At 35.6% G+C, this 27,167-nt stretch overlaps 2 protein-coding genes across 17 annotated transcripts in view; one reads left to right on the top strand and one right to left on the bottom strand.

The window, feature by feature from the left end:
- LOC102617923 (DNA-(apurinic or apyrimidinic site) endonuclease, chloroplastic) overlaps positions 1–27,167 on the top strand; it is an 84,287-nt gene that overhangs the window by 1,694 nt on the left and 55,426 nt on the right. The window lies entirely within an intron of this gene.
- Positions 1,700–8,028, bottom strand: LOC102625233 (disease resistance protein RPV1-like). Of its 2 annotated transcripts, XM_006491543.4 has the most exons (5): positions 7,456–8,028; positions 5,312–6,425; positions 4,092–4,394; positions 2,668–3,999; positions 1,700–2,527 (listed from the first exon to the last, which is right to left on the bottom strand). In XM_006491543.4, exons 1-5 carry the CDS (start codon positions 7,941–7,943, stop codon positions 2,009–2,011), a joined length of 3,756 nt encoding a protein of 1,251 aa, XP_006491606.3. In that variant the 5' UTR covers positions 7,944–8,028; the 3' UTR covers positions 1,700–2,008. The 2 variants fall into 2 exon arrangements, with proteins under 2 accessions (XP_006491606.3, XP_052289345.1); XM_052433385.1 differs by lacking the exon at positions 4,092–4,394.

The following is a 27,167-nucleotide window of genomic DNA, read 5'->3' as shown; positions in this document are numbered from 1 at the left end:
AGTTTGCAAATATTACTTTTTTTAATAGTAATGATTTTGGATCGAACTCTTAGATTATTAAAATATTTTATGTCCAAACTTCATTATGCCTAATATAAATATGGAGATTCACAGTTATTTTATGTCTAACTTTAGAAAACTGTAGTTCGAGAATTTTTTGCCTCGTTAAATAATCTCTTGGAGTGAAAAAAACTGAGGAAACGAGTGGTGATTTATTTGTAATAGAGCGTTTGTTATAGCTTTTAACTATGCATGAAAATCATTTGATATATGTAAATAGAGTAACATGCTTATGCTGAAACTAGATATTACATTGAAAACTTCTTGGCTGCTATAATTTGCTATATGTATATAACCTTTGCCAAAAGAGAATATGTTCATTAGATCATTTTTTCTTATTTATACCTATAGTTGAATAAACTATATATCTTAGGTAGTTTTAATGAAATAAGCTACAACTTTCTTATTTACTTATTTTCCTTTGAAAATAATTGAGTTTATTTGTAAATAGCTTATGAGAATTTTTCTTTCTAACGAAATAATTTTATTTCTGTTAATTGTTGTTTCTCTAATGGTTGGGAGTTGGCAGCCAATTTTTTTTTCTTTTCCATGTATTCATATGCAAATTTGATCAATGTGCTTGAAGTGTTTCTTCCTCAACTTCACTTGTATCCTAACCCATACAGTCTATTAAATGGAGAAGCTGCTAGTGTGATAACGTAATTACACTATTTTTGTTCAAAGAGTGCAAGACAGTCATCCTTCTCAATTTAATTTCTAGATTTGTTAAATTGAGCCACAAGTAGTGGGCATTTGATTGGGTAGTAGAAATTTTTATGTATTTAATTTAGATTATTTAGTTATGAGAGTAGGATATTTCATATTTTGTTTATTGAAGTATTTGGAATTTGTAATATATACTAATAATATTTAAATATGAAATGAAAGATTTTGTGACATAAATAAATTTTTTTGTTATTTTGTGGTGCCTTTGAATGTTGCCAATAAATCATTACGCAATGATCCAATTCAATATTTTATTTTTTTAAATAAATTAACCAATAATACCATGGTAACAGTAATTATAGACACTAACAAAATATCAGCAACTACTAACACTGTGGTATCATAATATTGGTGATAACGTAATGTTATTAATCACTGACACCGTATTCGTGATACCACAAACAAGTGTCACTATTTTTTTAACTATTAGATTACTGACATAATTAACAAGTGTCACTAAAAGTATTTATTGACACTATTCTAATGTCAATAAAAACCATTTTCTAGTAGTGCAATATAAGACTATGCCTCCTTACCTTTCTTTGAAGCTGAGTTAAAGATCATGCTTCAAATAAATTATCAAAATAGGTCTAGGCAAACTTCTTATTATAATATTAGTAAAATTGTATTGTAATATTCATAAAAAAAAAATTGGAGTATTAATGCAAACACATGGTATAAAGTAGTAATTAAAATTTTACGCACTTAAAAATTCTTATCATGTTCATTCCAAGTGAGGTAGTCCGATGATGGACAAACAGGCAATTTTATAAACCTAATTATTCAAATGTCGCTTCAATACTTAGGAATGAAAATATTGGGATACAAATCCGATGTAATGTTTTATTTATTCGGAGACATAAAAGGCATTTTAACCATACTGAGTTTAAATTAAGATTTCATTTCCGAAACCACATGCACCACGCTCTTAGGTCATTCTTCATAATAAGCACAGATTTGAGAGAGCTAGTGAATTTGTGGAATGAAAATGGCAGTGAGCCCATATTAAGTTTTACAAGAACCAAGCACCTGATAGTAGTTTTACATTAGATATAGAGAATCATTTTTTAGATGCTTACCTCTCCTAACATTCGAATACAGACGGCCTTCTAAACTGTTGCTGGGACTTCGCATTGGGAGTTGCTTATATTGTTCCCAAACAAATTAAAGAAAGTAAAAACAGACTTGTCAAATACTATTTTCACCTCTCGTGCAATGGATTTCAAGGATATTTCAGTCTTTTGGGGTGTAGCACCTGATAATATTCCACCTCAGATCTCAACCTTTTGCTGGGATCTTGAGCGTATATTAAATGGGCTCCACATTTTTTCACATCAAAACCCTCTATGCCTGGGCCCTCGAAATGCTGAATATTGAATTGGATACAGAACTCGTTATTGGAACCATCGAATCTATCTGAAGACACAGAGAAATCATACCCCAAAAGCACGTGATCTGACTCGATAGATGAACTTACTCTGAAATAATCCTCCCATACATAAAGGAAACAAACTGCAACATCGTCTTTGGTTTTGAGTGTGCATTGAACATCAAAACCCCGTGTGTCGCCATGATGATCTGGAACAATAGCGCACAAACCAAAACCAACAAAGTTATTGTTGAACCAACCTGGCGGCAGCTCAAGAGTTACAGAAGATCCCATACTTTGAAAGCTAAACCACTCTGGAATTTCACTTCCAGGGTAACAGACAAAACTCCGAGAAGGGTTATGATCATCTTTCTGCACCGAAAAAACGATCATTTTGTATAATATTAAATTTAACTTGGGGGAAAAAAGTAATAATACCTTATGAGTAATGATACAGCTGCAAACTCATAACTTATAAACATGCATATATACGGACTTATATAGAGAGTTACCAGATCGTCTTGTTTCCACCATGTTGCCATAACCTGAATTTTCCTTAGAGCTCCTTCAACAATTTCTCGAACCTCGTTCCGGTTCAATTTGAAACAATTGCCAAAGTCAAATGTCTGGCAATGCCGTGACGAACGTGTGAACAATGTCGATAAATTTGATAATGTTTCCAGTGATGTGCAGTGACGGGCAAATATGCTGCTACCGCATGGAAGTTTTGGTAAGGATTGAAGCCTCGTACAATTGTGCAGTGTGAAGACCAACAACTTAGATAGATGTTTGATGCTTGAAGGTATTTTCTCAAAATTGTTTTCTGCTAGATTCAAATATTTTAAAGAGGGCGACTGGCCAAGACTTTCAGGTAATTCTGTGATGCCGCAATCTACAAGACGCAGAACCACCAGATTCTGTAATTGAAAGAAAATAGGCAATTTCAAACCCATTGGTAGCAAATGACCCTTGCATCTTTGAAAATGTAATGACCGAACCTCGTTCAACCAAGCAATGGACGGCGGTACTTGGCTTATAGCAGTTTCTTTGGCCCACATAATTTTCAGAGAATTTAACTTTCCAATTTCCTCCGGCAATTTCTCAAGTTTTAAGCAACCAGAGAGAAAAAGGTTCTGAAGTGATTTTAAATTACAGAGGCTGCTCGAGACACTCTTAAGCCTTGAACAGTTTGTAAGCTCCAAATTAACAAGTCTGGATAGTTTTCCAATCGATGAAGGCAGTTCTTCAATTGCAGTTTGGCTTAGATCTAAGTCTTCTATATTACAAGAGATCTCAGGAAACCTCTTCAAATTTGAGCACCCTCCAAGCCATAGCACTTTAAGGGAAACCAAATTAATTCCAGTTTCCTCCGGCAATTTCTCAAGTTTTAAGCAACCAGAGAGATCAAGGTTCCGAAGTGACTTTAAATTACAGAGGCTGCTCGAGACACTCTTAAGCCTTGAACAGTTTGTAAGGTTCAATTTAACAAGTCTGGATAGATTCCCAATCGATAAAGGCAGTTCTTCAATTGCAGTTTCCCTTAGATCTAAGTCTTCTATATTACAAGAGATCTCAGGAAACCTCTTCAAATTTGAGCACCCTTGAAGATATAGCACTTTAAGGGAATCCAAATTAATTCCAGTCGGAAGACTCTTCAGACTAATGCAACGACCTAGATCAAGAAAAAAAAGCTTGTTGAGATGTTGAATAGATGAGTGAATCTCAATCAAGCTTTCACAACCTACTAAATCCAACCGCTCAAGATTTAAGGCGAGTGAGAGGTCTGGGATTCTGGATAGCCGCTTGGAATAACTGAGATTTAGACGCTTTAACGCAGCAAGGTTCTGAAAAGAAAAAAAATCAACACCAGTAATTAGCATCCATCACATTTAAAATTTGGTATTGACAGATTTTCATATAAATATTTAAGATATACCTGGACATCATTCCAAAGTTGTTCAATATTGCTATGAGGCATTTCAAGTGAAACAAGATGTTCTGGAATATTCTTTGAAGGCAATGATTTTAAAGGGTATCCATCCCAATGAAAATACCTAAATTCATTGAAAAGAGATTCCAGGCATCTTGAATTCCGCACCTTACATTTGTTCACTCTGGAAAAAGAGTTATAGAATTTGAAGAATCTCAATCTACGCATCTTTGTGAAAGTATTAGGATTCAAGCATATCTCTTTGACTCTAGACATATCCAAGGAGATGCCCTCAATTGCCTCACTCCCCTAAAAAAAAGGAAAGAAAATAATGTGTAAGGAAATGCTAGAATCCTAGAATATATCTATACGGTTCATTAAGTTTTTTTTATTTCATTTTCCCACGTTCTTTGTTAAGTCTAAGTTTCAAATTACATTTCCCAAATTTCTTCAACTCTTAAAATATGATGCATAAGTAGGGACATTTAATGAAAAGCTTAGGAATTAGGACATAAAATGAAATCTCGGAAACATAAACAAAAATTTTGTTGCGTTGTTCAATTATTATGACACAACGGCTTTACTCTAGAATAACATGTACATTATAAATTTGAGATTGACTAATTCATGAAAATTTTATCCTATTTTGAAATATACTTATCCTGGGCCCACACAATAATTCTATAAACTTAAGAAAATTTATCTTATGATTCCCAAAGGATTAATTTATTGAGATCAATTCTATAACTCAAGTATATTTACTAATTTATCAATTTTTATATTATATCAATATGTAGTGTTTATAATAATATTTTATATTATAATTAAAAAAAAATAAATAGTTAATAATTCAAAAATAAAATTATTAATTTGAAATTATTATTATTAATTTAAGTATTACTATAAATATTACAATTTAATTTGAAATAAATAACTAATAATTTAATAATTATTGATAGATTATCAAATAGAATATTCAACAAATTTCACTAATTTACCTTTTATTTATTTTTATAATTCGTAACATTACCTATATAATCTATACAATATAACACATCAATCTACCATTAGTTTTATGTATTTTCCTTATTTTGTACAAAAGAGCTTTCTACATATCATAATATGTTTGTGAGGGAATTAAGAAATAAGATTATCTATCTAACAAAGTACTAAACTAATTCTTCCATAACCAAAATAGAAATGGAAATTTAATGCTTTGAACTCACAGTATTTTTGTTCAAAACTTGATAGATGTCTTCATGATGCCACAATCGACTGCGTTTTCCTGGATCTTTAATTGACTCTTGCGTCACAATTTCCCTACCCATTTCTTGCAGCAAATCATGCATTGTTATCTTGTTTTTTGATATAGTCACAAGGGACTTATCAACAAGATCACGTATTCCTATCTTTGCTGAAAAGCCACAGGCATCTAGGAAATTCATAACAAGATCTCGATCATTTCCCTTGAAGAAACATGCAATATCTAGAAAGATATTTTGCTCTTCATCATCAAGGCCATCATAACTCACTTTTAACACTTTTTGGATATCCATGTGAGGAATTTTTTTCAGCTTGTTCACTGCACTTTCCCACTCTTCTTCACTCCTTCCAAATAGATAGCGCCCCAAAACCTTAAGAGCTAATGGAACACCGTTCGCATATTTTATCACCATATCTGACAACGCCAAATAACCTGCTGCAGGATGGTTTAGCCCAAAGGCATTTCGACTGAAAAGCGTAAGAGAATCATTGTATGATAATTCCTTAACCTCAAATACATGACCCACATGACTCCCAGGAAGGTTCTTCAGCAATTGTGCATCTCTCGTTGTTATGATAATTCGACTCCCAGGCACGAAGCAATCGAGTCTGTCAAGACCTCCAATTAATAATTCTATTTGTTGTATACAAGTCACATCATCAAAAACAATCAGAACCTTCATTCGGCTGAGCCTTCTTCTTTCAAAGTTGAGGCCGATATTGGGTATGTCAATCTTCATATTTCCATCATCTAGTAATGTAGAAAGAAGTTCTCGTCGGAAAGCAGCCAATCCGCTAGCTTCTGACTTTTCTCTAATATTTTGCATAAAATAAGAACATTCAAAATGACTAGAGATTTTACTGTAAATAGCACTGGCAATTGTGGTCTTGCCTATACCACCAATGCCCCAAATGCCTACAGTGTTAAATTCAGTTGACCCAGTCAATAAGAGTGATTCAATTTCCTTGATGATTGATTCCACTCCCACCAGCTGGTCCTTGTTATCACTTGGAAATAAATCATTCAGTTTCTTTAAAATGTCATTCACAATTCCCTCTATGAGTACATATTCGGACCTAACAAGTAAGAAAAATAGCAGTAAGATTGAATGTAATTAAAAAATTCTTCAATAAAGATGAACATTGTGTTTATAATTTCAATTGGTAACAATGCCGAGGTTTCATGTTGAAACTGGATCAAAGAAAAGAAAAAAAATAGAAATTAATTTTACAAGATAGTGACCGTCGCCTAATGTTAAAAATATAATTTTATTATGTATAATAGTTTATAAACTTTTTGATCTGTTTTATCATTCACTATTTATTTTAAATAATATCCCAAAATATAAGCATATTATGTTTGGCCTCTTGCCGTGGAAGTTAGTAAGGATGTCAAAAATACCCATCCGGCTTGAACATCACTTGATAAGTTCGTGGTCCAGTCCGGAGCCCAAATTTTATAAAAAAAAAATTATAAAATAAATATTATTTTAAATAATTATATTTATTTGGCTCAACTATTACATATATTTAAAATTTTAAATATTTAAATTTCATATTTTCATTCCCAATTTCATTAAAATAAAATTAAAAATAAAAAATATACATATATATTATTACAAAATATAAAATCTAGGCTTTTTAAAGTCCAGATAAAAAAGCCCTGGCCTGGTATCCAAAAAACATGTCCGCATCAAATCCGAGCATTGCCATACTCGATGAGCCCCCAAGTTTTTGCCATCCCTAGAAGCAAGAGGTTAAGAGTTTCCTTCGTCTCTTTTAGGAATAACTTAGATGTCATGAAACATTAGACATATTATTAGAAGAGATTCAAGCTATTTACATCAAACATTAAGTATTAATTAATGTTAGGTATTCCAATAGTTGAGCCATAGTTTGAATAAAAATGATGTAATATTTACTATCTAGTAGATGAATGACACATAACGGTTGGACTCAAGTTAATTCTCAGCTGTTGTGATCCGAAACTTTATTGTCAATTATTTTAATGAAGTGTATTTGTGCTTTCAAAATCTTAATATGTACAATTCCTTCCCTATTGTGATTATATACACGAGATGGTAGAAAATTCTGCGAAAAGAGTTACCTAATGCCATGAGAATCAAAGCCGGATAAATTGGCTGCCTCCCTCATAGCAATCCTCCATGTTTGCAGCATATCTATCTTCTCCTTAAACCGTTCTTCAAGCTTCAAAAATGAATCCCCAATAGTTCCAGTTTGATTTCTTACATCTGATGGATCAACGAGGTAGAAAACTGGGACTACAATCTGTCCATACTTGTTCTTGCTTTCGAGGATCTTCACAAGTTCATTCAAGCACCATCTGGAAGAAGCATACCCTTTCGAGAAAATGACAATCGAAATCTTTGATCCTTCAATTGCACTCGAAAGTGAAGGAGAAATTTGATTTCCTCTATTAAGTTTGTCATCGATGAAAGTTTCAATCTTTTTCCGGCACAAAGCTGCATTGAGATGGCTGATAAAGTTGTGGCGAACATCCCTGCCTCTGAAACTAAGGAAAACATCATACTTTATCTGAGGATTCATATTGATCGATGATGAAGAAGAAGCCATCTCTCACTCCTGTTGATGAGATTCTTGATCAGAAAATTTAGAATGCACAAAACATTAAATTGGAAGACTGCGTCAGATAAAGCATTAGGAGCGTACACTAGATATTTGTAACGACCTGCCTCACTAGCAAGATTTAATGCTGACCTCAAAAGTCAAACGGACACTTCTGGTTGCCTACACTTCTACGCCACTGGGCAAATTCCATTGGTTGGGAGTGAATTATTGTGTTATATTACTTTTGACTAAAATTGTGGATCATTGCTGTGAGATGGCGAGTGCCATCATTTCATGACTATGATTGATCATCCCAAAGCTAAACTGGTAGTGTAACTTTGTTGAAAATTTGAAATAATACATTTAATTCAATCTTTCTCTCACTTTCAGAACAGAATTTATTCTGACACTAGTGATTTTGAAGGTGCAATGAATAGGGCAATCCACGAAACATGCTTGTATACAGTAGCCAAAGACTTTCTCCGTAATGTCTGGTTATAAGCATCTGAGAGAGCTCTGTAAATGTTTAAATGCATTTTACCATGATTAAATTTGTAAATTTGGTCCCCTAGTAACATTAAGGTTTCTTGTTGGTTTCTTCCATAACCAAAGTGCCACCAAGTACATCTGTTGCATTTTGTATGTGCTTTTTTGAAATGTATAATTAGTTTAACAATGGAATTCTGCTTTTCAGCAAGAAGTGCAGAAAGGAACCGAAAGCTTAGCATTTGAAGTATGAAATTGCCCAAAAACTTGAAACCAAAAACTGTTAAATATTGCCAACATTATCATTTAGAAAGAATTGTGTCAGTCCACAAAGTTCTAAATTCCCTCGTTTGTTCTACCAATACACCTGGTGCATATACAGCAGGATGAAAGCCAGCCTTGGAGTATAAAAAAATATGAACTAATTGCTTCTGATTGGCTAACAACTGAGACATGCTAGACTATGTCCAACCAAAAAAAAAAAAAAATGCATGGCATATGCCTAAAATACAGAGAATTTTCTAAAGTATCAAATGAAACCATATGAAGATGCTCCTAAAACTGAGATACCAGGACCTTCACCCACCAGATATTTGACCTCACCGACTAAAACAAGAAGAAACTGCCCAAAAGAACCAAACCGAGGAATGAGAATGGCCATGCTTCGATATCCAACTGATGAATGAAACCCTGCATGCACAAGACTGGGGGCAGAGAGAGCACATTAATTAATTTAAACTTAGTGGAAGAAGAACGGCATTCTGATTCAACATGGAATATCAATGAACAACTTATCTTTCAAGCGTTTCTGCTTCAATTGAAAAGGCATTAACCATCTAGGTCGTGTTTGGTTATGCTGGATTTAAACTCGAACTTGATGAATGACACGCCATTCTTCTTTTGGATGTCCAACCGGCATGGCGTTTGATTACGGACGACGGGAAGTAAATATGCGAAGCGTATGACAAAGTAGAGTTATTAAGTGAAACCCGTGACAAGCACGTGAAGATCGAAAACAGAATAATCTGAAACGACAAACGTTGACGTCGTTTTCCAGATCACTTAAGTGTCACGCTGGATCACGTAATTTCCGGTTGGTTAGAGGCAGTTGGAAAAATCAGAGCAAGTTGCCCAAATCAAGAAACTGCCTTGTTAAGGGGCTGACCAACACGCTCCGTCCAGAGAACAGAGAGAGTTTCGAAGAGGGAAAGCTCATTCATTTCCTTCTTTGTACCATGTTGTTCAGTTCCGTAGCGTTGATTCATTGATCGGTGACACCATTTGATCTTGATCCTTAGCGGATGTAGGCACCTCTCTGGAGTTGAACCACTTAATGAATGGAAAAAATAAAATGGTCAAAGGCAAGTGAATGGGATATCATGGGGAATATGAATAGTTCAGACAAAGCCAATTTTATCTAATTTGATTTAAACTGAATTAACACATAAAGAAAAAAAGAGGGACATTTTTAATTTCAAGAAATGAGAAAAAGTAGCTGTGCATTTCCGCTTATTCTCTTAGGATTTGTCATTTCAGTTTTACGTGAGTATTTTTAATAAAAGTTTCATGGAAAGGAGTGACAAGTATCTTTGCTTGAAATCTATGGTGAGGAGACATAAAAAAAGGCACAAAGCTAGAGGGGGAAAGGAATTACTTATTAACGCTATTGCTCAAGCAATTACTCCATTGCTTTGAGCATCTTTAAGATTCCTTGGGGACTATGAGAAAATATGCAAAAGTTGCTATCGGCATTCTGATGGGGTGAGAAGGAAACAGGCAAAGGAATTAGGTGGGCTTTGTGGAAAAAGAGCGGAGGCCAGGGATATTGAGATCTTGTCTGCTTCAACCAAGTTTTTCATGCAAAACATTGATAAGAGTATCCTAATTCCTTAGTGGCAAAGGTGATGAAAGCTAGATATTTCAAGACTGTATTGAAGCTAGATATAAATGATTGATTTGGTGTGGGTTGTGTTGAACCAAGCTACATTTAATAATGCACATTGACAAGGGCATATTCTTTTTAGGATTCCTTCCGAACAGTAAACTTAGAACATCTTTCTAGAAAACTTAGGTCTGAAAGAAGACATGACCTCTACTCAGGGCTGGTTGAACAGTTGAAGCTCACCGTTGATGAAGCCATAATATATCCAACAAGCGTGCTGGTCTTGTATACGCAATATTTTCGAAGCTAAATGGAAGATTGCAATGGATTGCCACACAAAATGTTGAGGTACATACTGAATCTGGAGAAAAATGCATTGCAATAATACAAAAACATAAAGTCTATGAGACTACATTACATAAGACTCAAACCAAAGACACCAAAGACCTAAGTATTGGTAAGGTTGCCCACTAACCAATGTAGCTAGACCTTGGTCTCTATATTATATCCACAAATATTAATTAATCAAATCTTAATTAACAATAATGTGTACCCTGCAATCCAATCCATTTGGAAGGATGTAAAATTTCTTCCACTCCTCTTCCTAGAATTAACAATATAAAAAATTAAATAAATAGTGATATGGAAAGCACGATATCAAATATACTAGTACTAGTACAAGTGCTTCAAAAACTTGGGCCATTTTGCTACAGCAAGTGAGAACAGGATGAGGATCATGAAACATACTCCCCAGTGCAAAAACTGTTATTCGGCTCCATATAGATGGTCAATAAGATAAGGGTGGCGACTGCTACCGTCGGAATAAATACACAAACCATGAACTAGAGAGACGGGAATTGTAAAGAGAGCAAATTACAATATATATTATTATTATTATTACAATAATAATTCTCATGTGTGGGAGCTTTCATTTTTTTAATGTAGACACACTCTTAAACTGAATTAGTTAGTTAGCTAGCATGGCATGAGTTTGTTTAGAGATGTACAACTATCTTTCTATTATTGGTCTAATGAATTTGTTGTTATTGGCAAGTTAGTTACACTGTTGTAATATAAATTCAATTTGCTCGTGTAAATTTTATAGTGTGAAAAACAATAATACAAAAATCCTCTTCAATTTCATTCTTCCTCTGTTTTCTCTCTGTTTTTTCAGTAACCAAACAATCATTTTACAAATTTTCACATGGTATTAGAGCCATAATCAGATGGAAAATAACTCAGCAGCCTCATCATCTTTATCCTTTAGCTCTGTACAACCTGTTAACCTTGATCAAACAAATTATCTTGTGTGGAAAACACAAGTTCTTGCTTCCATCACCGGGAATGGTCTAGAAGGTTTCCTTAATGGAGATAATCCCTGTCCTGCACAGTTTTTATCAGAATCTATGGCAGAATCCAGTTAATCAAGTGCTATGGCTGTAAGGCAAACTAAAAATCCATAATATATTCAGTGGAAGAAAACTGATAAGCTACTTCAGAGCTGGTTGTTGTCTTCCATGATGGACAATGTTTCGATAATGGTGATAAGTTGTGAGACTTCTCAGGATCTTTGGGAATGACTTACAGAAATTTTCATGTCTCAATCAAAGGCTTGGTTTATGCCTCTAATGATGTAGATCCAGACTAATAAAAACAGATCACTCTCCACCAGTGATTACTTCTACAAGATGAAGAAAATTTTTGATACCTTAGATATTGGAGGTAATACACTCTCATCAAATGAGTTCATTGTGTATATTCTTGCAGGTCTGGATGGCTCCTATGAATCACTTGTTACAAATGTCTTAACTAAACTTGAGAAGGAAAAGATCACAGTTGAAGTATTGTTTTCAATGCTGCTTAGCCATGAAATAAGACTTGAAATGAGTAAAGGAAAAACACAGTTTGATGTGATGCATGATATGAGTGCAAATCTTGCACAAAAAGGACAGCACTATAATAAGCCTAACAATAATATAGTTGACCATGGAGGATCTAGAAACTCTTTCGGTGGAGATAAGAATGTAACTTATCAAATCTGCTTCATACCTGGACATAGTCATATAAATGCAGAAACAGGTTCAATCATGCATTCATTCTTGGACAACGATGGGGTAATCTAGGTTGTTTTAGGCCTAGAGGTGGCCAATTCTTTGGAGGAAATTATGGAAGAGGTTTCAATGGTGGCTTTCCTAGATCAGCACCTTATCAAGGTTATGTTACTTATTAATCACCTTAAAACTATCAACAGCCTCCAATGCAACCAAGCTTTGTATATCATGCTGCTAATATGTATGCAGGAAATGCAAGTTTGAATTCTGAACAAGCTTTTATTGATTCTACTCAAGGTACTGCCGCTGCTTCACATGCCAATCCTAATGCTTTCATTGCAATCAGTCAAGGTGCTACTGCTGCTCCTCTGGCGAATTACAATGTTGTTGCAGATTCAGCTTGGTATATTGACTCAGGGGCTACAAACCATGTTACTCAAGATGCAGGTATATTTTTATCCTGTTCTAGATATACTGGTATTGAGAAATTATATATTGGAAATGGTTTAGGCTTGCATATTCAATTTGTTGGGACAACTAATATAAAATCTCTTAATTCTCCATACATTCACCTCACCAATGTGTTACATGTACCAGCTATCACTAAAAATTTACTTAGTGTTTCCAAATTGTTAACTGATAATAATGCTATTGTTGAGTTTCAAAAATATGTTTGTTTTGTTAAGTACAAGAGCACAGGATCATATTACTCAAGGGGATTGCTAGAGATGGACTTCATCAAATTGAAGGACTCACCATAGTCTCTGCTTCTGATAAACCTTATGTTTTGTTGTCTTCTAAGTCAATGTCTGTAATCAACTCCAAAACTGGTCTTGTGTCAATGTTTTCTCAGTTCAATAAATCTAATACTATGCATCTCTTTGAAGTAAAAACCTTTCAATTCTGCTGGCCTTGAACAGACCATACCTTGGATCTTTTATCACAAGGCTATTGGTGTTTCTAATTTTTTCCTTTTTGTGGAGGGGAAGGCTGCCTCTCCTGCTATATCCAAAGTTTTTGAGTCAATTCTGGTGAGATCTGCTTCCTCATTTGCCTGTAATAATTAGGACTTTTCATTGTTATTTTGTTGCAAAGCTGGAATCATTATTCAGCTTCTTTTGTTTATGGCCTTATGAAACTTTGGTCTGTTTTAAGAAAGTCTTGCGAGTAGGCTGAAAAATGAAGCTTTTGTCTTTGGAAAAAGAAAGGACGAGCAAATAAGTATCCAATATGGTGAGAGTACAAGCTTGAAAATAAATACCTGTGGATTGACATCGTGCAACAGGACGTTGATAGGTCCCAATCACAGCAGCAGAAAATATAATAAATACTCACTTTCTTTAGGTGAAAGGTAAACCACACAATTGTTTACAGGATAATTCTTGTCCCTTTATTCATTGCTAACTTTCCAATAAATAGAGTTAAGCTTAACAAATCAGCTTCAACTCAGGAAACTAACTAGCCAAAATTCAAGGAAATAAGTTGTGACAACTTTGAATGACCAGAAATACTAAACATCAGAAAATAAAATAAAAAGCTTTTACTGCTGCTATTTACTGGTTTAGACTTAGACTTGGTATAGCACAAGCTAAAAACTTAGGATTCTTCTTAGGAGTTCGTTGAGATTTTCTTGGCCTATCAATACTTCCCCCGCCAATTGGATCCTTGTCCTCAAGGTCCAGATAAGGAAACTGATTACGCAGCAGTGATGAGTCTTCCCATGTAGCATCTTCTTTGGGCAACTGCTTCCACTTCACCAAGCTCTCCTCGATGAATTTATTGCCTTGCTTAATCCAGCGTGTATCGAGGATAGTCTCTGGTTCTATGAAAGCCACACCTTCATCAATAATAGGTGGAAGCATTAAAGTAACTTGTGGAAGACCCCCAACATATTTCTTCAAGAGAGAGACATGAAAAACAGGGTGAATCTTGGTGCCTGCTGGTAGGTGTAATTGGTAAGCAACATTACCGATCTTCTTCTCGATTTGATAAGGGCCATAGAACCTGCTAGCAAGGTTTTGATGAACACGTTTAAAGGCAGATTGTTGGCGATAAGGATGAAGCCTGAGAAGGACCATCTCACCTACTTGAAACTCCACATTTCGCCTCTTCTTGTCTGCTGTTTGTTTCATCCTATTGGCTGCCATGTCCAAATTCTTCTTCAAGTGCTAGAGCAATTCATCCCGCTGTAAGAGGTTTTGATCAACTTCGTTAACCCGAGATAACCCATCAAAATAAACTGGAATGGAAGGAGGAAGCCGACCATACAACGCTTGGAAAGGTGTCATCCCCGTTGAACTGTGGTATGTGGTATTATACCAGAATTCTGCCCAAGGTAAATAACTATACCATTTTCGTGGCCATTGATGGACGAAACAGCGGAGGTATTGTTCAACACAGCGGTTCACAACTTCGGTTTGTCCGTCGGTCTGCGGGTGGTAAACGGAGCTCAATTTCAACTTGGTTCCTGACATAGTAAAGAACTCTTGCCAGAACTTGCTGATAAAGATGGGGCCGCGGTCACTAATGATTGAGTTCGGCATGCCATGGAGTTTGATGATGTGCTCTACAAATTGTTCAGTTACAATCTTTGCAGAAAATGGATGAGATAAGGCAACAAAATGAGCATACTTACTTAGTCGATCACGACCACCAAAATACTATCCTTGCCGTGGGAGGAGGGAAGACCTTCAATAAAATCTAGACTAATATCATCCCACACTTGACAGGGAATGGGAAGTGGCTGAATTAATCCCGCTGGGGCCAGAGTTTCAGTTTTTATTCTTTGGCAAACTTCACATTACGTAATGTAGTCTTGGACGGATCGGTACATGGACGGCCAATAAAATTGTTGAGCTAACCTTTTGAATGTCCTCAATACACCAGAATGCCCTGCCATTTTGTTGTCATGAAATTATTGTAGCAGCTGGTTGCGGATAGGTTGCGGAACAATTACTCGTGTTTTGTAGAAGCAGAGACCATTACGCATTAAGTATGGACCAGTGGGATCTATAGTGGATTGGCGGCTCACTTGCTGCATATAAGCATCATCTTGTGCTGCCGTTCTCATGTCATCCCAAAGAGTAACCTGTGAAACAAACAAAGGATTAAGGAGAGGGCTATCAGGGCGGCGAGAGAGGGCATTAGCTGCTGAATTTTCACGTCCTGGCCGGTAAAGAATTTCGTAGTCATAGCCTAAAAGCTTTGCTACCCATTTTTGTTGCTCAGGAGTGGCCACACGTTGATCCAAAAAATATTTGAGACTCCGATGATCGGTCCGAATGAAGAATTTCCTGCCCAAAAGATATAGCCGCCAGGTCCGAATTGCTTCTACAATTGCGAGCATTTCCTTGGCGTAGATGGACCATGCTCGTTTACTAATTCCCAAGGCGCGACTCATAAATGCAATTGGCTGACCCTGCTGAGTAAGGACAGCATCGATTCCATCACCTGAAGCATCAGTTTCAATAATAAAAGAGTCATTGAAATTTGGCATGGCTAAAGTTGGGGTAGTTGTCATGGCTTGCTTGAGCAGCTTGAATGCACTCGCTGCTTCTTCAGTCCACTGAAAGCTTCCCTTTTTAAGGAGATTGGTAAGGGGGCGAGCCAAAAGTCCATAGTTCTGAACAAATTTCTGGTAATAACCTGTTAAGCCTAAAAAACCACGTAATTCAGTAATATTAGCAGGTTGGGGCCAAGCTACCATGGCCTCAATTTTGTTGTTGTCTACCTTTACCCCTTGATGCGTCACAATATGGCCCAAATACTCCAGCTCTTGTTTGCCAAAGTCACACTTGCTTGCTTTGATGAAAAACTGATGCTGTCTCAGGATGTCTAATGTGGTTCTAACATGTTCTACATATAATTCCCAGGTAGGACTATAAACAAGAATATCATCAAAAAATACTAGTATGAACTTGCGAAGATGAGGATGGAATATCGAATTCATAATGGCTTGGAAGGTGGAAGGGGCATTGCATAGACCAAAAGGCATAACTAGATACTCAAAATGGCCATTATGGGTTCTAAATGCAGTTTTTGGAATATCGGAAGCATGTACTCGTACCTGATGATATCCAGCTCTCAAGTCTAGTTTTGTGAAATAGGCTGCCCTATACAACTCATCTAGCATATCATCTACCATGGGGATAGGAAATCGGTCTTTGATGGTGGCTGCATTTAGTGCCCGATAATCTGTGCAAAATCGCCAAGTACCATCTTTTTTCTTCACCAACAAAACGGGCGATGAGAATGGACTGGTGCTGGGTCGAATGATTCCCATGTTGAGCATCTCGTGGACCTGTTTTTCGATCTCTGCTTTTTGAAAATATGCATATCTATAGGGCCGAACATTGATGGGTTGAGTACCTTCTTTGAGGGGAATGTGATGGTCGATATCTCTTAAGGGTGGTAGCGTGGTTGGTTCCTTGAACACATCTGCATAGTCCTTCAATGTCTGCTGCATATTAGGACTAATGTCTGCCCAGGTGGACCTCTCGGCAGTGTGCAGGTAGATAGCAAACATCATTTGGCCTTGGCGCATCTCTTTCGCAACCGACGTCAATGATGTAGCTTGAATGGTTTGGTTAATTCCTTGTAACCTCCGAGCTTGATTATCCCAGTGGAAGTCCATGGTTAATTGTTTCCAATTGCAGACCACAGAACCTAGCATCTCTAGCCATTGGATGCCTAACACCATATCAAGTCCTGCTAGGGGTAGAGAATAGAGGATGAGTGAAAAAGTAATGCCTTGTAAATTTACTTGTACCTCTTCAAAGCGACCTTGGCAGGTTAATCGTTCCCCATTTGCTACGCGGACTGCAAACGATTTCGTTGGTATCACTGGAAGTCGAAGCAATCTAGCTACTCTCTCACTCAGGAAATTGTGAGTAGATCCACTGTCAATCAACACCATCACGTGTTGAGACCCAACGGTAGCTGCTACTCGCATGGTTTGAGGGGATGTCCAGCCTGTAAGTGCATGTAGTGAGATTTCTGGTTCGACTTGATCTTCTGGAGTTTCTGCCCTCTGCAACTCTTCGTCTTCCATCTCATATTCTTTGGTTTGGTTACTGCTTGGGCACTCAAGAAGGAGTAGTTGAGGTCCTTGACACTTGTGTCCGGGGGTGAATTTCTCATTGCAGTTGAAACAAAGACCTTGTGTTCTCCGTTTCTGCATTTCGTCCCAACTCAACCTCTTGGGTGTGGATGTTGGGTTAAAACGATTCATTGTGGTGCTGGTGGTAGGTACATGGTTCAGAAGTGGAGGTCGCGTGAACCTCTTTGTTTTGGCAATCTGCTCATCCCTCATTCTTGCTAAGCTGATGGCTTCCTTCAATGTTTTGGGCTTGAACATTCGAATTCCATCGGCAATTTCGGGTTTCAATCCTCCCATAAAAGTGCCAACGAGAGCCTTCTGTGTCCATCCGTGAACTCGATTGCCAAGCCTCTCAAACTCTTTTTGGTAATCACGATGGGATCCAACCTGTCGAACTCTGGACAGAGCTTCATCAAAATCTTCACACTCTGTTGGTCCAAAACGAGCCCATAATTCCTCTTCAAAGAACTCCCAGGTCACTGAGCGGCCTTCCTCCTGGTAAGTCCGACGCACCCATTGCCACCATTGATTAGCTTCTCCTTCAAGGTGGAAAGATGCTAGAGTTACCTTCTGATTATCTGCTATGCCTTGAAATTCAAAGAATTGAGCTACTCTACTAAGCCATTCAGTGGGATCTTCTCCAGAGTATTTTGGAAACTCCAACCTTGCCATCTTGGAAGAGAAAATCTGTCTGCCGCCGTCATTCTCCTCTCGATGTGAACGGAAAGATCCTTCTCGCCCATGGTTGTTGTTGCTAGAGGCTTCTCTGGTTGAAAAAAAGCTTCTGAAAGTTTGTTGATGGTTTCCTCCAAATGGTGCAGCTTATCAGTTACGCCTAACTCCAGTTGATGCATTCCATCTTAAACTCCACCGAGTCCAGCCTCCAAAGCCTCAATCCTCTCTTTGTTGGATGCCATTATAACCTGCTCTGATACTAATGATAAGTCCCAATCACAGCAGCAGAAAATATAATAAATACTCACTTTCTTTGGGTGAAAGGTAAACCACACAATTGTTTGCAGGATAATTCTTGTCCCTTTATTCATTGCTAACGTTCCAATAAATAGAGTTAAGCTTAACAGATCAGTTTCAACTCAGGAAACTAACTAGCCAAAATTCAAGGAAATAAGTTGTGACAACTTTGAATGAGCAGAAATACTAAACATCAGAAAATAAAATAAAAAGCTTTTACTGCTGCTATTTACTGGTTTAGACTTAGACTTGGTCTAACACAAGCTAAAAACTTGGGATTCTTCTTAGGAGTTCGTTGAGATCTTCTTGGCCTATCAGACGTAGACAAACCTCCACCGACCACCATCATTAACATTTAATTGGGATCACTTCCCTTTCTATCTTTTCGATATTGTATGGCTATAGTTTGCCTTTGGTTTCCTCTTATGATGAGATTGTTATACAAAATTTCCTTTTCAGATTTTATGCACTGTGTGTCTGATGAATTGTGTTTTATTTTGTTTTGTTTATATTATTTGGGGTAGTCGCATCTGGAATGAGACCTGGTTGTCGAGCTTTTTCTATAAACCATGTAATTACGAGTTATTTGTGATGCAATCCCCGAATATGGACATGGCTATTGTCATGGCAAGGGTATGGGTTCTACATTTACATCTGCAGCATGTAACTCTTTGTATATGTCATATTCATATGTTTTGATGATAACTCTTTCTTCTTATAAACTTTTAGGATGCAGGCATGGATTGGATTATTCATCTTGATACGGACTAGCTAATACATCCTGCGGGAGCTCGTGAGTACTCCCTAAGACAGCTGCTGTCAGTTGTACCTAGCAATGTGGATATGGTAGTCTTCCATTAGTATATGTTTTGGTGCAAAAAGAATTTAACACTCTTTGTTTTGATGGTCCCTTTATTTTTTCGCGTTGACATGAATGATAATGGTGCAATACAACTTGTTTAAGGAGAATTGTATTGAGCGAGACGATATCAAGGAACCTTTCAGCAAGGTAGGATCCTCTCTTTTGGTTGCTTCCCATGCTTCTGGTTGGGTAAACAGATAAATCAATATAATATCAAAGTTAGAGTCATTCAAGGCTTGTTTATTAAAGGCTTCACAAGTTTTTTCTAATATGATTATCATCTGCAAGTTTTCTTGACAATCTTGGATGTTTGCATCTTAACACGAGGACAAAACATTCGTAATTGTTGATCTAACACGTTGTCACAGGTGTCAATGTTTAAGAAGAACTATGATCATCTTCCTAAAGATGTTTACTTTGGAAACTATAGGGAAGCAACCCGCAATAATCCAAACTACTTTCTGACATATGGAAATGGTATAGCATTTCAGAGAGGAAGTGAAGCTCTGAATGACCAATTCACCTGAATGAATAGACATTTTATATAACTTATTAAATATTGAATAGATCTCCTAATTGGGAAAAAAAAGTGACAACATTTACTTGAATATACTTTGTGCAAAGAATTTGGGAGAGATTCACTAGTTTATACTAGGATGATGTACGTCTATGTTAGTTACACCTTATTTGTTACAAGCTTCTGGTAGACCGCTTATGTGGATTACTTTTTACTAATATATTGAAGACAATACTTTAGATGAAGCTGTAATCAAAATATAGAAATTGATTATGGATCAAATATCCTGGGGGAGAAGAAGAGAGAGATAACACAGTTGAGAGCAGTGGTAACAAATAAGAATATGGATTATCCATCAGGGTAATTTTGGCAGTATAGCCAGGACCGGCTGGCCAGGTGTTGCACCCATAGCCTGACCGTGCCTCATCCCCTATTTGTGGTTTTACTTTTTATCCTCAAATTTCCTTGATCCCCAAAATGTTAACAAAAGCGTTACCCTGCCATGATGGGTTTATCGCAGTTCCCATTAGAATTAGGAACCAATACTGTTCCTATCCCTTTAGATACTTTGGGTGTCTTAACAATTTTAGCATGGTCATTATGAAAATCTCTTTATTGAAGTACTGGTCAGTGGTCACGGTAGTTCAGCTTATATCTATTTTCAGTTGAAAGTTTTGGTAAGGATCAGAATATTTCCTTTTTCTCATTTGTTGACACAAGCTTAATACTACCGTGTAATCTTTGATAGTGAAATCAAAATGGATGACGCTGCTGTCCTGCATTACACATACACCAAATTTTCTGATCTGACTTCATGACGTGATCGGTGTGGCTGCAAGCCTACAAAGGAAGATGTTAGAAGATGCTTTATGCTGGAATTTGACCGAGCCGTGAGTTTTTTTCCTTTGCACTCTTTGTTCTTTACAATGCAGCATCTACGTTCTTCATTCTGATTTAGCATCATTGCTCCTATTATTTTAATTTCATGTGTCTTTTTAATTTTTTCACCACTAAATGTATATATGTTTTCTACTTTGTTAAGTTAGCTTCAAAGTAAAGTTTTTGTCGTGTAGAATTTGTTCAAGATAAACGGCAACTACAGGCAATTCCTTCTAAGAGCAAAGTTGTATACACAAAAAGAGGCAAAATAAATTCCTCACAAAATAATCTATAGAATTTCTCAAGGATAATTGATAAGAATTCTTTTAATTAATATATGTAACTTCCCTATGGCACATCTTGCTACTGGAAGAAATTCACAATCATTGACTGTTTTTCAAAAAAAAAATTTCTTTTTTTTAGGCTAACGGTGAAACAGTTTTAACAATAGCTCTTTCATATTATGTTCTGTGCAGGCATTTATAATTGCCTCAACTACAACAGAGGATGAGATGCTGAGCTGGTAAAATAATGTTAAAACTTATATAGTATCCTATTGAGGAATTAACACAATTTCTCACTTTAGAAGTTTCAATTTTTTTTTTTTTTTGGAACCTCTTGAGCTTTTATGGGTTTCGTATGTTATAAGCTTCTGGATATCTCAGGATATAAACAGCTTTATTCATTGCGTTTTCCCCAGAATTTGTTTCTCATATCATAATGTTGGTACCAGTTGATGCGAATTTATTGCTTTCTCAAGACTACTGTTGATACAGGTACCGTGAACATGTTGTGTGGGCTGACAAAACACTGAAAAAGAAACTCATGATAAATTTGAGTTGTGGCTATTAATTAGATTAAACATCAAGTTATGCTATGAAATATTGTCGTTGATGCTATTAATTTTGAGTTGTGCAGTTGACGGATTTTGTGTTGCATGTATGCACCCAGTGACTTAAAACTGTTCGATATTATTTCCCTTCATAGATCATTACCCAAGGACTACGGGAATCTGGGATTTACACCTCAGTGATAGCATCAGCGAATACAACGCTGTCAAAGGACAAAATTCTATCATCGGCTGAAAGTAGTAACGCTACTCGAGAATCTAAATCTGTAAATTCTTCAAGAAAGATTGGTGGTTTCAGTCAATCACAGGCAACTGCAAGGAGGGTCTTGGAATTTATTGATGATGCAAATTACACCTTGGCAATCCCACCAGAATCTCCCCCTGGCCCAGATGATCTTAACATTGACACATAATCATATTACATTAGCAGTGGTGATTGTATCCAGCTGCTTCCTTTTTGAACTGGGATCTAAGATTTTATTACTATGTGAAAGAGAAAACTCAAGGGCGTGATAGATAGGTCTACCTATGGTTATGAGTTATGGAGCTCTTACCGATCATTACCCAAGCGCTCGTGTACATTTCAGATTTAGATTTTAGGTTCTATAGAGTGACAGATGTAGAGCAGTATTATGATTGCTGGAGCTTTTTTTTTTTTTTAATCTCATAGCTGCATATTTTAGAAATGATTTGGCTTATAACCTGGATTTGTAATTTGAACCACTGTGATTGCATTTTGTTATACACATTGAAAGGGGCACTATCATATTACTCATCTCCTATTGGAAATAAAAAATGAGAGGTTCGGCATCATCTACAAGTCCTCTTTCATATTTCTTTGAATCCTACAACCATACTCGTACTCGCAATAGGAAAGAAAAGATATTATATCGTAACTGCAAATGAAACCAACTGTTTTCATAGACCGGTGTCAGATTAATTTACTGAACGTTGTTGTTTGCTCTTGATAACTGCTTTTCTAGAACTAAATTGTTCATCCCTTAAAAGTTTCATTATGACTCACTTATTTCAGCTTTTTATGCTGCTTACCTGAATTGGCTTGCTGCATAGTGGATATATGAATAGTCCTCTAATAAAAATTCATGCATAATCCACATGCCGTCTTCTTGAGGGTTGTTTATATTTTTATACCAAAACATTTTCTTGAATCCTATTGTATGATCATCAAACTCGCAACCCAATGCCCTGACTGTTAGGAAAATATGCTCTTTAAAAGCATATGTGTTTATTTAATTGTAATAAATAATTTTTCTGATTAATAAAATAAATGAGGTATTTTATTCAAATATCTTAATTGCATTAATATTTTGATTAAAGTTCATTTAATCATATTATATGTATTTATGTGATCACTATATGGATTCACAAAAGATATAAATACAAGTTATCTTATGATTAAATAAATTTAGTTCACAGTTGATTTATAAAGTTAGGCACTTTACTCAGGTATAGACTATAATGAATTCATTGAATGATTTATCTTAATCATGTATAAATTTATTAATGTAGTACGACTACATTGAACAAGATCACATATGAGATTTAATTAACCTTGAAATGACTGTCAGACTTATTAAATCTCATAGGCATTGATTTTACTGTAATCTTAATCTTGAGTTAGTTATGATTTCATGATTGTAATTGTTATTCCATTTGAGTTACCAATGGGCACGACACACAATTGTGGTCAAGATTACCCGGTATCTTGGTGGGAGCAATTATGAGTATTGGAGTTATAGATTAACAATATAGAATTTGTACAACACATCTCTTGATGGGTTTTCGGCACTTGATCATAGAATTCTTTGGCCAGAGTGTGTCAACATATTTAGTATGTTAAAAATGATCATTAGAGAAAACCAGTAAGTATCAAGGAATAAGATGTAATTAAATCGATTGGACAGTTGAGATATCAATTTAATTAACGATGTGGTACAAAGAATTATGCAGTAATGAAATCGATGTGGCTTGGGACGAATTATTATTCGAGCATACAATTATGGAGGTCAGTTCCAATCTTTTAGTGGAGTAGATTTGGAATTAAATAATTGGGCTAGTTTAATTACATGCCTAATTATTATAGCCACTATTGTATGTTCCCAAATAATCCCCGGGTTAGCTCATTTAATTGACTGCACCACTACTGGATTAATAAGCAAGATAACTAGCTATTTGTGTCAAAATCCTAAATGTATCATTTAGTGGGAGGCTCCATTTAATATGCTTGTGTGTAAAGGGTTTTATGTTATTTTACAATATGGGCCCCCTATAGAAAAAGCAAGTAACGTGGTTTTTCTTCTAAAAAAAAGAGTAACGTGATTTTTTATTTTTATTATTTGGAGCCTAGGGTTTTCACTAAAGGGAGATATAAAAAAACTTATTTTCTCTAAAGAAAAAGACAGAGGCCACATTATACAATTTTGAGAAAAAGATTTTTCTCTCTAATTGTTGAGAGAAAAATTTTCTCGTGTTAGTTGCTTTCATGGTGATAAAGGAGCCCACACGTCAAGTGCAGATCAAACTTGAGTCATAACCTGGAAGATTATTTGGTGGCGGATCATGATCTAACAAGAGTTGTGGTAACGGATCGTGATCTAACAGGAGTGGTGGTGACGGATCATGATCTGGGAGCCTAAATCACTTTAACGAAAAAAGTCAAATCAGATTTTTAAGGTACGGTTTCTAAATTACAAATTCTTATATATTGTATGAGAGCGATCTTAAAAGTTTTTATAAAAATTTTAAAAACTGATTTTTCTTCAACACTGGCTCCATCCACTGTTTGGGAAGCCCACAACCCTGATCTTCTTGAACCATTAGCCGATTTGGCCCAAAAAATAAAAACAAAAATAAAGAGCCTTAGTTTGCCCGTTCGAAGATGTTGAGCTATCGTTTGTACAATTTCCGAGACTCTCGATGCTTTGTTCCTGCCTGGCTTGCTAGTCAGACCCCTTTATCTTCTAGAAACCGTGTTCTCCGAGTAGTTCCAAATTTGTCGTGGTTCTTTTTGCCCACAAACACCATACTCTTTCGCAGGACTATCATCAAGAACTAGGTTTTTTTTGTAATCTTGTCCTACAGGAAGCTACAAACTAGTTCTTGTTCGGTTGGATGAAATCTGTAATCAACCTCAGGCATTGTAAAGAACTTTTTTCCCGTAAAGAAAAACGGTTGAGGAATCTTGGGCGTACCCTAAATTTTGGTGGCTAAATAGATTGAAGAATGAAGAACAAGAGAGATGTATATTACTTGCAAGTCAAGCTAATTTGTTGTTATTTATAGCTGTTGAACATATTTTGGTTTAGGAAGGTGTTTTATTTGCTTGCACAACAAGTATACAAATGAATTGCCGTTAAATTTAGGTTATATTTGGCGCCAATGTATGGTTTTATAGCCGTTGCGGTTGAAACTGAAGTTCTAATTTAGCAGCCATGTGAATTCTATCAAGTCCTAATTTTGTATTGCCCGAAATTTTGTGCAAACGTCTATGTCTAAACATGATTTAGTGTTTCAGTATTATTTTTGTGTGAACTTAAGAGTTCTTCCCCAATTTAGAACTATGCCTCTTATTTGAAGCAGTGTTTCAAGTTAGGTTTCAAATACATTATATCAAAATAGATCTTGGTAAACTTTTAATAAGAATATCAGAAAAATTGATTTAATTTTAAAAAACTACCAAAAATGGAGCAGTAATGCATACGTGCTATTAGCATTAATTTTAAATTAATTATTTTTTATTAAGACAGTAACTCAAACCTTTTCCCCATTAACGTGAGTGAGTTTCGAATTTTAGACTTTTTTATTTCTACACAAATAATTTTATCAACTGAAATAATTGGCATCTACTCAATCCTAAATTAAATATATTGTTTTAAATGAATCCATATTGTATGTTGACGTGTTATTTAAAAAAATACATCTAGAGTAGACATGTCGTTGGGGAAAAATAATTGATTTATTTGTTATTTGTCAAACGAGTGCATATCATATGTTAACGTATTATTAGGCAAAAACATATTTAAAGTATACGTGCTGTTAGCTAGGGAAAAATAATTGGATATTTGTTTCCTATTATCAGTCAAATGAGTCCAGTTCAATAGACTCAGAACTCTCAGAAACAGGCCGTTCGCTTTTCATTTTTCATATTTTCTAAAGTGTGTTATTATTTATTAAATATGCCTTGACAATAAGAACCAAATTTATTAAAAATACAGATAATTTAGTGAAAAAGATGTAAAATGTCTTCCCTCTTATTGACAGCTAGGTCCTAGGATGATGCAAATACTGTAAACCCAAAAAACAAAATTTTTTTTTTAAAAAAAAAAACCCAAACCAGGAAAAGTTTTGGGTACCCTACCTTGGAGCATTGGTCATTTTAAATTGATTAGCTTCACAGCCCATGAACATTTCAACCAATTGCAGTAACATTCATACATATGTAACAAATAATAAATAAAAAAGATTGATTGTTACTAAATTTATAATGGAAAATTTAATGATGTGCCAACACAGTACACTTGTAGAAAACAACGTCTGGGATGTGAATATGTAATTATCTACCACATAGTCATTTAGGTTAGCCGTGAAGCTAAGGTCTAGAAAATGATCCTTATTCAATTAGGAAATAAAACCATTAAATTTAAAGGGATTTATTATTATTAACAATTATATTGAGATAATAAAAATAATTAATAAAATCAATAAAATAAAATAAAATTACTTTAGTTATCAATTATTATATATACAATAAAAAAATTATATGTACTTGTTTGCAGTGGCAAGGCTACGTGTGGGCTATAGCCCGTCTAAATTTTTGATAAATTTATAAAAATTCCATTATGCAAAGTTTACAAAATTGCCACTATTTTATTTATAATTGTACCACTCTGTTAATTTAAAACTTTGCCTTTCATATAAATTAAAAAAAAAAGCATTTACTTCATTCGAGACTCCAATACGTGCCTTCTTTCTTCGCTTTTTCAGTTCTTCGTCTTCTTCTCTATAAGGATAGATAATAAAATTATTTTTTATTCAATCATTTACAACATATTTATTAATTGTGAGGTAGTAAAGACTAAAGATCATACTATACATATTATATATAATGTTAATTTGTTAATTAAACTTATTGTTTAGCTTCTAAACAGTGTCAATGTGCCATTGTGATGGAAGGACAAGGGAGAGCGATAACGCTGAATTTGAAATATCAATTACTTGCAAATCAAGCTAGGTTTGTGTGATTAAGTAAGATTTAGGAGTTATATATAGTTATTTATATGGCTGTTTGAACTAAATTGCGGTTTAGGAAGGTGTTTTATTTGCTTGCATAAGAAGTTTACTAATGAAGCCTGGTCTAAAATTTAGGCGCCAAAAACTAGCCATTAATGCTGTGTTTACTTGCTGGAGTGGGAGTGAGGAGTGTGGATTCCTCCCACTCTAGCGTTTACTTCCTCTAAATGGGAAGGGAGTGGGAATCCCACTCCGTGGGCCCCACCCATTTTTGGAGTGGGGAGTGGGAGTGGGACTCCCATTGGGGGAGGTGGGAGTGGGAATCCACTCCCACCTCTCCCTTTTTTACCCTTTTATTTTTTTAATTTAATTTAATTTAATTT

The sequence above is a fragment of the Citrus sinensis genome, chromosome 9, assembly GCF_022201045.2.
Source record: "Citrus sinensis cultivar Valencia sweet orange chromosome 9, DVS_A1.0, whole genome shotgun sequence".
NCBI classification, from domain to species: domain Eukaryota; kingdom Viridiplantae; phylum Streptophyta; class Magnoliopsida; order Sapindales; family Rutaceae; genus Citrus; species Citrus sinensis.
The sequence above is the reverse complement of the archived record's forward strand: the minus strand, read 5'-3'. Positions and strand labels throughout refer to the sequence as shown.